This window comes from Schistocerca americana, chromosome 3, assembly GCF_021461395.2.
Source record: "Schistocerca americana isolate TAMUIC-IGC-003095 chromosome 3, iqSchAmer2.1, whole genome shotgun sequence".
In the NCBI taxonomy this organism is placed as follows: Eukaryota; Metazoa; Arthropoda; class Insecta; order Orthoptera; family Acrididae; genus Schistocerca; species Schistocerca americana.
Genome location: NC_060121.1, coordinates 884,576,194 through 884,589,666, shown reverse-complemented (window position 1 = coordinate 884,589,666; position 13,473 = coordinate 884,576,194). Strand labels below are relative to the sequence as shown.

Sequence of the window (13,473 nt, the reverse complement as noted above, 5' to 3'; positions counted from 1 at the left end):
CAATTACACTAGTACACATTTGGTGATAACTACACATTTAATAATTGATACATTGTAACTGTCAAAGGTACAAATGTTATGCGATCCCCAAAGAGATCACGTTGAAACACAGCATGAATGCCTAAACGGTTACAAATGTTCTTTGGTCTATCTGAAGATTACAGCAACAGAAATAACATGGTACCCTTCCTATGAACAACATACATATGTGACCTTTTACAATGTGATATTTTGACTTTAGCATTAGAAAAATTAAAAAGTTATTTATCTGTACTAAACATTGTGACAGAAGTATAGATAAATATATTCTTTTTAATTTCTGTACTACAAGTCAACATACCACATTACAAAAAGTTATATATTTACGTTTTTGTTCAGAGAACAGATGCCATGTTATTTTTGCATTTCTATTGCTGTAACCTTTGACGAGACAAAAGAGCATTTAAGCGACCACACTCTGTATCAATTTAAACTTGATCTCTTTGACAATCACATAATATTTGAATTTTTCGCAATTATGGTATGGCAATCATTAAATGTGGAGTTATCAACAAATGTGCACCACCACAATTGTGCCAAGTTGTGTGGACTGTGTTAAAGACAGACTATTATTACAATTATACATGTTCTACATTTTTCTGACTCACATACTTATAATATTTTAACTGTTTTCTCCTTAAAGATGATTACAACAATTGAAACCAATAGAGAATAAACAAAAAATTGTACAGCTGTTGGCACAAATACATTTTTTCCACATTATTTAACAACTGTAAATCATCACCTATAAAAAGCTATATTAATCTCGGTTATACTGAGCTGCAGTTTAGCTGCCAGTGGTAACAAAAAATTTACTTGATTACAATTTTACTTTTCAAAGAAAATAGTCACCTACATCTGCAGATAGTGAGCCCTATTTAAAATACATTACACCTTGTTATGCAGCTTCACAGTCAACACTGCCATGTAGTTGCCACGTAGCTAACAGAACTTTTCAGTCACCCAATCTAGCTACTCAGATAATTTGTAGAAACAGGCTAATGTTATGTTTTTTTTTTTTCTAATTTTCTTTTAAATTAGTATGGTGTTAGACAACAGCTTACTGAATATCTTCACTAGTACTTAATTGCAGTTTGAACACTAGGCAAGTTTAAATACCCAAGTTTAAATACCCATTACAATTTTGTCGCAGTAGCTGTCATACTCACGCCAAAGACAGGCCTGGTGTAACTCTCAATGCTAGTCTATCCTGCGCAAGCCTCTTCATCTCTGAATAAATACTGCAACCTACATCCATTTGAATTCACAGCTGTATTCATATCTTGGTCTCCCTCTGTCATTTTTAACCCCCACACTTCCCTACAAACTAAACTTATGATTCCTCGGTGTCTCAGAAGGTGTCCTATCAACCGATCCCTTCTTTTAATCAAGTTCTTTTCTCCTCTATTCTATTCAGTAGTTCCTCATTAGTTACGCAATCTATCCACCTAATCTTCAGCATTCCTCTGCAGCACCATATTATATTTCAAAGGCTTCTGTTCTCTTACTGCCTGAACTGCTTATCATCCACATTTCCCTTCCATACAGCGCCACACTTCAGACAAATAACTTCAGATAAGACTTCCTAACACTCAAATTTATATTCAGTGTTAACAAATTCCTCTTATTCAGAAACACTCTCCTTGTTACTGCCAGTCTACATTTTATATACTTTCTACTTTAAACATCATCAGTTATTTTCCTGCCGAAATACCAAAACTTGTCTACTACTATCAATGTGTCATTTCCTAATCTAATTCCATCAACATGGTCTAATTTAACTCAACTACATTCTATTACCCTTTTCTTTACTTTTGTTGGTGTCCATCTTATAATTACTTTTTAAAACACCACTCTTCCAAATCTTTTGCTGTCTCTGACAGAGTTAGGACATCAGTAGCAAACCTCGAAGTTCTTATTTTCCTGAACTTTACTCACCTTTCCACATGTTTCCTTGGTTTCCTTTATGTCTTGTTCAATGCACATTTTGAACAATACTGGGGATAGGTTACAACCCTGTTTCATTTCCTTCTCAATTACTACTTTCCTTTCATGTCCTTTTACTCAGGACTGCAGTCTGGTTTCTGTACAAGTTGTAAGCAATCTTTCAGTTCCTATTATTTTATCCATGCTGCCTTCAAAATTTCTAAGAGTGTAGTCCAGTCCACATTGTGAAAAGCTTAATCTAAATCTACAAATGTAGTTTTCCCTGTCTTCAACCTGTCTTCTGAAAGTCAGTATTGCCTTGTGTGTCCCCACATTTACCCAGAAGCCAAACTGATCAATCCCTAGAACAGCTTTTACCAGTTTTTCCCCCCATTCTTCTGTAAATAATTCATGCCAATAATTTGGAACTATGGCTAATTAAACTGATGGTTTGGTAGTATTCACGCCTGTCAGCACCTGCTTTCTTTAGAATTGTAATTATTACAGTCTTCTTGAAGTCTGAGCGTATTTCACTTGTCTCATATATCTTGCACATTAGGTGGAATAGTTTTGTCATGGCTGGGTCTCCTAAGGTTATAAGTAATTCTGGGGGAATGTCATCCACTCCAGGGGCCTTGCTTCAACTTAGGTTTTTCAGTACTCAGTCAAATTCTCATTGCAGTATCATATCTCCCAGCCTGACTTTAGCTACTCCCTCTTCTCTTCCATAACATTGTCCTCACATTTTTTTTCTTTTATATGAACCCTCCGATACTCATTCCACCTTCCAGCATCCATTTATTTGCTTAGTACTGGCTTGGCTTCTGAACTCTTGATATTCATAAATCCACTTCTCTTTTCTCCAGAGGTCTCTTTAACTTACTCATAGTCATGGATTTTTCTACAGCCTTGCATTTGTCCTCCAGCCTTCCTATTCAGCCATTTTGCACCATTTTCCTATCACATTTTTCAGACATAAGTCTTCCCTTACACCTACCTTTATACCCAGATGTTATCATCTACTTCCTTCTTTTGACCTTTCAAAGGTACCCATTCATCTCCTATTGTTTCAGTCAAATGTTGCCTAATGTTCCCTCTGAAACTTTCAACAATCACTGGAACTTTCAGTTCCCTATCCCTTTGAAATTTCTTTTGTTTCAACCTGCAGTTCATAATCAATAAATTATTGTCAGAATACACATCAGCATGTGGAAATGACTTACAGTTCAAAACCTGGTCTTGAAATTTCTGTGTTACCATTATGTTATCAACCTGATACTTTCTAGTGCCTCCAATCTCTTTCATGTATACAAAATCTTCTTACATGACTATTAAACCAAATCTTAGCTATGATTAAACTATGCACTGTGCAAAATTATGCTAGGTGTTTTCTATTTCATCCCTTTCCCCCAGACCGTGTTCTCCTACTAATTTCTAGTCACATATCACAATTAAATTTTCTTTCTCTTAACTATATGATTACTTTCCTTTATTTCATCACACATTCTTTCAATCTCTTCACCATCTGGGGAGATAGCTGTCATATAAAATTGTACTATTGTGCCGGCCGGTGTGGCTGAGCGGTTCTAGGCGTTTCAGTCTGGAACTGTGCGACCACTACGGTCACAGGTTCGAATCCTGCCACGGGCATGGATGTGTGTGATGTCCTTAGGTTAGTTAGGTTTAAGTAGTTCTAAGCTCTAGGGGACTGATGACCTCAGATGTTAAGTCCCATAGTGCTCAGAGCCATTTGAACCTTTTTTGTACTATTGTTGTGGGTATTGGTTTCATACCTACCTTGGCTATGATAATGCAATCACTATACTGTTCATACAAGCTTTTCTGCATTTTTATTTTCTTTTTCATTATTACGCCTACTCCTGCATTACCCCTGATGATTTTGTAGTTATAGCCCAGAACTCACCTGACAAGAAGTCCCGTTCTTCCTGCCACTGCACTTCCCTAATTCCCACTATACTTAACTTCAACCTACCCATTTCCCTTTTTAAATTATTTAACCTTCCTGCTTTATTAAGGGATCTAATATTCCACAGTCCACCCCATGCAATCCCTGTTTTATTTTTCCTTGTTATGACGTCTACTTCTTTAGTCCCCACCCTGAAATCTGAATGAGAGACTATTTTATTATCATAATATTTTACCCAAGAGATGCCCCCATCATTAAGCCACAGAGTAGAGTTGCATGCACTCGAAGGAAAAAAATAACAGCTTACAGTTAACTATTCACAATAACAGCACAGGAAGGATATGTTGGCTAATGTTAAAAGGCCAGAACACTCAATCATGCAGACTGGTGACCTCCTTTAGGAACAATGTGTTAGTCTGGCATCTCCACAGACAACCACCTGTTGTGTGAACACCTAGAGTACAAAAACGATCTACATCGCTGAGACACCCAAGCCGCCCCACCTCAGCAAGGTCCACAGTTCATTGGGGGGGAGGGGGGGGGGTCAACATTCACAATTTTATACTGCAACATAGTCACATTAGGTTTATTGTAATACAATGAAGTGAATTTGTTTCTGTTTCATTTGCAGTTTAGAAGATTGTGAAAACACATCATAGTTTTTCTCAATTGTGCTGATCTCCTCATTGTATTGGGCAATGGACAGAAATTTCTAGAAGATGGAAGCCATGTTCTCAAGAGTATTACTGCAATTTATTGTCATAATTACACAAAATGGACTGCAAAAACATTGTAATCTACATTACTATATAAAAACAAGACATTGTTTAACATTTTTACCAAAAATATGGAAAAGTACTTGACTGATTTCTTTAAAATTTTCTACATGATACTATGATACTCTAATAAACACTGAGACAGACACAGACTATAGATTTTTTAATATTTATAATATATAAATATATATATAAAGGGAAAAAGTTGTTACCAAAGGTTTTGAAAAGTTATTGAGTGATTTACTTCAAAATTGTACATGATACTCTAATGAATATTTCAAAGCACACAGGCTGTATATTTTAATATATACAGGGTGGAGGAAAATTGTGTCATGAAATTTTAACCCTGGATAGCTGATGCCAGTAGGAACCAAAATTACTAATGTTGTGTAGGTCGATAACACAAAATTTTTAAGCTACACAAGCTTGGCGCCATGCACTCCGATTGGCCACGGGATTGCTCTGTTTCTGGATGCTCTGGACAATGCATGACCATGAACGATTTGCCTGTTGGAGATAATGATGTATCCAAGGCAGCTCGCATGCTCAGTGGTAGCGCGCCAGCCTTCCACTCTGGGGAGGCTGGAGGCGAATCCGCCTGGGTTCCGAAACATCCATTGTAGTTTCATGATATGGCGTACAGGGGACAAACTCATCAACAGCTGTTAGTTTGCATACAATAAGTCTTTCACAAATTGTGTTGGCCCTGAAAAGGGCCTTTTATTATAGCTAGGATATTGTTTACTTAAAGCAGTTGCTTGAACTGGCGACCCTCTGACGCGACACAAGCTTGGTAACACCGAATGGTGTTTTGCCGAACCCTTTCAAAGATTCCTGACATTGCCTTGATGTGATTGGCGGCATGTTGAATGCAATTCATTAAATCCTCTTCGTTTCTAGGTGGTCCGTGTCTGGGTGGGTGAACTAGAAGCTTGGAGAATCCCCACAGAAATAAGTCTGGTGGCGTGAGGTCTGGTGATTGCGGGGGCCATGTCCTACGAGCACCTCTGACATTTACCCAGCCATCGACGAGTTCACTTAAATATCTGTGCACAGCACGACTGTTGTGTGTGGGCGCCCCATCATGCTGCAATCATATGCGTAGTCTTATGCCCAGCGGAACATCTTCCAGCAGGCCGGGTAGAGTTTCTTGCAAAAAGTGAAGATAAGTTGAGGAGATAGATGGACCAGCCCAATCAGATGGTCACCCACAATCCCTGCCCAAATGTTGAGCGAAAATCGTTCCTGATGTCTGTGGACGTACGTTAGATGAGGATTTCCCCTTGCCCAGTAATAAACATTTCGAGTGTTGTAAAGGTCATCCCCATGGAATGTGCACTCATTGGTAAAGAACACAATGGCGGGGAAGTCGGGATCTTGTGCAACATGTCACAAAAACCACTGGCAAAATCCTAGCCTGTGTTCATAGTCCACCACAGGATTTAGGTTTTGGACAAGGCGGAAGCTAAATGGATGCTGGCTGCCACCCCTCAAAACCTCCCAGACTAAGCGTGAGTGACCGCCATATCGTGCTCAACTGCTCGAGTACTTGTCGTAGATGCTTCCTTGAAGTGCTCGAGAACAGTCTCCTCAAAAGCAGCATCTCGTAGTGTTCAAGGTCTTGCAGCATCACCATGATATCCTACTAATGAGCCTGTTTCAACAAGTCACAGGTGAATTGCTGTAAAGGTTTTTGGGTGTGGATGGCGTCTTGCTGGGTACCGTTCCTCATACAACCTTTGAGCTTCATGTGCATTACCGTTGCCTAGTCCAACAACAAAAACCATATCTCATTGTTCTTCAAATGAATACGGTGCCGCCTTGCTTACTGTATGACTAAATCGCAGGTTACATGTGTGTGTGTGTGCGCTCCAAAGTGAAGCTTACATGTGAATGCCTCTGACGTGAGGTGGAGACAAACAGCAAGACCTATTCGACACATGTGCTTATCATGTTGGGGCATTGACGGGGCAAGAGACATTTGTATGTGTGAACTGACAACCATAGCACTGCCCATCAACCGACAAATGGCAACAGGGCAACCCCATGACCAATCAGAGTGTGTGGCACCAAGTCTCTCTAGCTTAAAAATGGTGCGCTGTTGACCAACACAACATTAGTAATTTTGGTTCCTACTGGCATCAGCTATCCACGTTAAAAATTTTGTGACACAATTTTTCTCCACCCTGTATAATATGTAACTATATGAAACACATACTATAAAACAAAAAAGACACATCACAAAGGAATTATCTGAATGTGATGGAACAACCAAAGGGATCCTGCAATGAACTGGTACCCCAGACAATCACTTGTCAGGTTGTATTGCAGGCGACAGTCAGGTGATACACTAGTGCCATCTGAGGCATCTCCAGACACGTCTTTAGCCTGGAATCTCATGGACTGGAGTAGGACTGTCTTCAGTGATGAATTCTGATTCAAAATTAGCCCCAAAAACCAGCAAAGATGTGTCTGGAGGTGGGATAGGACGAGGAGAGGAAGACATCTTATTAGCAAACAATGAAAACTCCAAATAGGGATATCACCACTGTAGGAAAAGATAGGTTGCTTCTTACCGTATAGATGACATGTTAAGTTGCAGACAGGCACAATTAAAAGGCACTAACACATAAGCTTTCAGCCACAGACAGCAGCTCTGACCTGAATGCCACTGATCCGAGCTGCCAGAGCTGGCAGTCATAGGTTCACTTTTGATATTTCATTAACAATAGTATAAGACAAGATGAATAATAAAATTTTTTTGACTATTATGGTAATTCTTACCTTCAGTGCCTTGATTACCATTGGCTCAAACAAGCGGATGTAAGCAGCCAGTGAATCCTTGTCAGAACCCCTCGTGAAATTTTTCTGTAGGAATGGAGCTTTCCGGTCATTTCTCCTCCTCATATAATTCATCCACCTAAATTTCAAAGGTTTATCACTGTCACATATTTATCAACAAAACACACACTATGTCTGCTAAGATACTGACAGGTTATCATAAAGGAATTATTTTTATACATGTATCTCTGTAGTACAACACAGGAAATTCAAATGAAAACTTACTTGTGAACAGGTTATTGCTCACAAATTACAAAGACCACTACACAAAAACACAGGAATGTGCATCGGGAAAAACAATTCATGAGATCACAGAGAAGATAGTGTGATGCATTATAAATGTAATTTAATGATTGTGTCACTATGAAATAAGGCCACTTCTGTTTATTACCAGAAGAAAACATAGCCCAGACAAGCAGCTAGACAATTAATTTAATAGTCATGCTTTCTTCAAATGGTGAAGCTCTAGGAGTGGTCACTGTCTGATACGCAAGAAAGTTGGTACAATGAATGAGCAATGTGATTCACTGAGATCGAGATAGAAGATGCTCGGTCACCATGTGAGGTGGACAAATGCCCTTGAACTTTCCTAACAATTATTAGTGAGCTCCTGGGTATTCTGCGAAGGTACTGTTTTGATTTTATGCACAATATTTCAATGGCCAATCCAGTCATCTTCCCCAGTGCTGAGAGTTTTGCTGTTATGTGCACTCGCAGCACTTTAAAAAGATGGCTGGGTCGGTGTTCGAAATATTGTTCATAAAATGGAAACAACAACTTTGCAGAGCACCCAGAAACACACTAGTAATCATGCATGCCAAGAAAACTTGAGGGATCATATCCTAACTTCTTTGTAAAGATCTTTTCAAAGAAAAGCAGAGGAATGTAACTCAGGAGATGCCTCAGCCAAGGATAATCATTAACTCTTTTCCACAACACATCAGAGCAAGCAGGGAAAATGTAAATACTATACAGAAGCCTAGCGAATGGAGACAGAACAAGACACACAGCATTAAGCCACACTGCCTGCACTCTGCTCTCTAGTGAAACTGGGTTTTAAGTACCTAAGCCTCAGCCATACATCATGGGTAGTAGATGGAACAGGTCTGCTCCAGTTTTACAAGGTGTTTGTGCAATCCTGCCTCAATTATAGTTGCACGGTTTACAGCTAAGTTTGCCATGAGGGGATTCAGCTGGTGATAGGAACATACAGGACAAGTCTGATTCCCAGTCTCTACGCTGAGGCTGGTGAACCACCACTCGTAATCCAGTGGCAGATCCATATGGTGCACCGTGTATGCCACCTACTGTCCACCTCATTATCTCCAGCATTCCATACTGTTGCTTGCTGCCCAATGGAATGATTATTTAGAAATAGGTGGGAACGGAATGAAGCCATTTGGGATTCGTGTGTGGCAGGACTTAGTAGCTCTTAATGTGGACCATATTTCTGAGCTTCATCAAGGCTGGAGTCATTTGCCACACGGTTGATAAAAGGATCCAAAATTATTTTACATTTATCAGCATAAAAAAGGAATTTTACTCCGTGCTGTGTTTTTAAATCAATGTTTTACACAATTTTATCCTAGCACTGTGGCTGTGTGGTTGTCTACACAGATGGGTCTGCCCAGGTAAATGCATCAGCTGTGCTGTGGTGTTTCCAGAATGTGTTATGAAGATTCGGTTACTTGATACATTAACAGTGTACGATGCTGAATTATATGTGATCTTGAGGGCAGTGGAACAGATGCGGTGTCTTCCTGATACCAAATTCCTCATCCACACTGACTCGCTACGTGCCCTTCAGCCTACCCATCACACGTACCGAGCACAAAAGTACCCTCAGCTGATCTGTGACACCCTTTCCCACTTACAGAAGCAAAGCAAGGATGTGTCATTCTGCAGGGTACCAGGGCACATGGGCTTTCAGGATAACGAAGCAGAAGATGATGCAGCTAAGAGTGCCTACAATTTCCAAATGTGCTGCCTCTGTAGTGCACTTACCTCACTGTTGAGGCAGAGGATCATGTGTCAGTGGGAGGAGGAATGGTTAGAGTTGAGAGAAAGCTGCACCTGGCAAAATCAATAGAGTGGCTGTGGCATTCCTCCTTCCAGCCAGTGCAGTGCCTGTGGAGTAAGCACTGTTCTCTGATGCATGGATTCTTCCTCCGACAGGAGGATCCACCCGTATATAGTACTTATCGGGTACAAATATACCAAGCCATGAGGGCTGCACCCAACTTATCACCTAACTTCCTCTCTACTTCAGGAAACAATGATTCAAATGTGGTCTGTGTATCAAGTTTTTGTGTAATGTCTGGTGTTCTCAATAGTATCTTCGGTATATGATATTAACATGTGGATGGTTGCTTCATCTTTTATTTTCTAATTGATCAACCGAGCACAATTCCCTGTTACACTGTTTTCGATTTGTGTAGTTACAGTCCATGTATATTAATCACAAACTGCCTTGAGGCTTATATCTTTTGATGTTCTCTGTGAAAGTGTAAGTGTGAGTGAGAGTGAGAGTCCCAGGGTGGTTGATAATAACATTTTATATTTCACTGTTTGGTGCATATTTTTCACAAATCAAAATGACATTCATCTCCCATTAGTTGAGTATGGGTGCTGATGACTTATCTTTTGAGTGCTCTATACATACAACCACCGTCACCAATCATGATGTGCAACCAATTAACAACTTGACAGAGGAAGGACAGAAGATTAGAATTCAACATCTCATCACCATCAAGTTCATTAGAAATGGAACAACAAAACAGTATGGCATGCAAAGACACAGCATAAAGGCATGGCACAAGTGGAGACATGTTTTACTCTTGTGTGAGCTGCAATTAACTGTACAGATTTTAAAGTAATCAACCAAGCATCTGTCTAGGGCAATTTAGAGACACAATATAAAACTTAAATCCAGAATGGGACTTGAGCCACCATCCTCGCAAATGCAAGTACACTGTCCTCCTGCAACATCACCTCACTCAGTATGTTGTATTGCGCATTAAAAGAACAGAAAACCGAATTAATGATTTCAAAGACATCCTTCCACCCAAATCAATTTTTGATTTCTTCTGCTCTGTCACATGGTGATTTCATTGGCCTTTTATACTTTCATGTCCCTCTGCAAACAGTTCAGCTGGTAGACAATGCATTAAAAGTTGACAGTATCGATCAAGTGGTTCAACCAAGTCCCTCCATGGACTTTAATCTTACTAAACATGTGTCAGCAAAGATAATCAATTTTCGAAAGTATTATGTAACTGGATGGATAAAAAAAATCTACTCACCATATGGTGGCAGGAGAACACACATATAATAGTACCTAAATTTGCAAGTTTTCAGAGTCAGTGATTCCTTCTTCTGAAAGAAGGGTTAAAGGGGAAGGAAGAGGGATGACAGGAAAGGACTGGTGAAATTTAAGAAATGGGGAGAGTTCGGAAAAGTCACCCAGAATCCCAGATCAGGGGACACTTACTAAGTGGTATGAGAAGGAAAGAGAAGATTTTTTTATTTATCCAATTACTTTATATTGAACATTTGTTGAATTCACTTGGAAGATACATTTCAGCTATATTGGCACCTTACAGGACTGTTCCAGTGTTGGAGATTGCTATTCCTGATGAATGTCAACAAGTCCTTCAGGAAATCATCAGTAACCCCATGGGATCAGTGCACGTAAATTCGAAATAGTCACTGGCACTTGCAGTCAGGGCACACATTATCATGAAACAGTAGTTCTAGTTACCTTCCTTATTGCTAAGCAGTTCGAGAGGCTCACATCATATCCATATCTTGATTCATACAGACAAGAACTGCAGAGACCCTACACCTGTGTAATCCTATGTTCTGCATAATTTCTGAACATACAGGTATGTCATCCTAATAGGAAATATGTTGTGCAGAAACAGAATGCTACCATCTTTATTATAAGAATAACCTCCACTGTCTCTAACAATGGAACACAAATGCTTGTTTACTTTCAGTCTGTTACCTCCTATATTATATTCTGGGATAGCTCTGCACTCTCTGAGCATGTTCTTAGACCAGAAAAGGGTGAACAGGCAGATCTGCAGTGTCAGTTTGCAAATTTTGTGTAGGTTGTTGCTCAGGTATCTCACAATTCTAACTCTGCAATCCCTGTACGGACACTAAATCATGGGATTTGTTGTTGGAAATACTGACTCATTCAGAAAAAAACTGTAGCTTTCATTCAATGAACACAGGATGGAAGATGATTTTCACCTGGATAACATTTCCTTAAATATACAGATCGGTGTGTACTACTCAACAAGTTTTATTTTCAATAAGATTCCAGCAAAACTGAGAAAAGTTGGTCATATACCTCAACTCTTCAAATATTAAGCTGAAAGGTTTTACTGTGACACAGACCTCCTATACTGTATAGAAGTTCCTTGCATCAGTTCTGAACTTCTCTCTCTGCTGCATTGTTATTTCATATGATCTCTCACAATCATTTTTAATGTTTTATTGATTTTTTTCAGTTTCATTTGTTTATAAATTTTTATTTAGCATTCTGCAACTTACTAAATGTAAAATCAAAATTAGCAAATCTGATTCATGAAACATTTACAAAGTATCTAAATAGAAATTTATGGGAAAATAGCTCAGCCCTTAGAAATAAACACTGGTGTATGGCAAGGTGATGGCCTATCCCCAGTCCGTGTAAATTGTGTTCTAGAAAAAAAACGCACAAGATGAGAAATTGGAATGGATATAAGACTTCACCAGTAAGGTTGGGAAAAGGAAACAAAAATACTGGAATAAACTGCCTTACATTTGGGTGAATGTTTTTGCTATTCTTTCTCAAAATGTGACATTCTGTAGTGACACAGATTAATCTTCTAGAAGAAATAGCCAAAAGGTCCGATTTAAGATTTTCTGCAGGAAAAAAATAACATACATTAAAGATGCACCAATATTTCTAAACACAGACACTGGCCAATCAGAGGAGGTTAAAAAATTTAAATATCTTGGTGAGATAATTGAAGAAAATAGTCCAGAAAAAAAGATGCTATAGAAGAAGGAATACATATGAGGTACCACCCAAAATATCCAAGAATTTCATTGCATGAGTCAAATCAGTAGCAGCACAGCATTCCACAGCTAAATGTCATAAGAGGCACATCTTAGCTACTGTGGCACAAAGATGCATCATCTATGGTGCACGCAGTTGTGGGCTGTAGCGGTGCGTGTCAGGATGTGTTTCAGTGCTTCTGTGAATTATGAAATGGGTAATGTGAAGGAGCAATGGACCTGCATCAAATTCCGTTTCAAGTTAAAGAAAACTGCAGCTGAAAGCCACCGCTTGCTGCCAGAAGCATTTTGTGGGAATGCACTGATTCAAGCAAGAACATTTGAGTGATTCAAGTACTTCAAGGAAGTCCAAGAATCTGTGGAAGACAATAAACATTCTAGTCTGTCAACATGTGCAGCACCGGAACTGATCACAAAAGTGTGAGATGAGATCGACAATGACTGAAAGCAGACAATTCATTATGTTTGTGACAGACTTGGACTGTCATACAGTACATGTCAATGAATTCCAGCCAATGAACTGAAGCGAAGTTTGTCCCTCGCCTTCTCAGCACTTACCAATGAAACCTCGGGTTCCAGAAGTACACTGAGCTGCAACAAAGAGATGGTGAGTGTCCAAAATTCTTATCCAGAGTCATAACAAGAGATGAATCTTGAGTCTACGGTTATAACCGTGACACAAAGCAGCAGTCATCACAATGGCTAACGCCAACCACCCCAAGGCCAACTAGAGTTCAAAAAGTTTGGTCACACTGTCCACAGGCAGTTTTACTGTGTGGTTTTGAGGTGACTGAGGGAAAATTTTTGGTGCAAATGGTCCGAGTTATGGAAAAAGAAAGACTGGTAGGTGCACCATGACAACACATCCATGCACACCTTACTCGTTGTGAAAGA

At 39.4% G+C, this 13,473-nt stretch overlaps 1 protein-coding gene across 1 annotated transcript in view; it reads right to left on the bottom strand.

The window, feature by feature from the left end:
- Window positions 1–13,473, bottom strand: part of LOC124605364 (huntingtin) — a 511,164-nt gene that overhangs the window by 286,652 nt on the left and 211,039 nt on the right. The window contains exon 22 of the mRNA XM_047136992.1: window positions 7,453–7,588. Coding sequence (XP_046992948.1) covers window positions 7,453–7,588 — 136 coding nt within the window. The remainder of the gene's footprint in view (window positions 1–7,452; window positions 7,589–13,473) is intronic.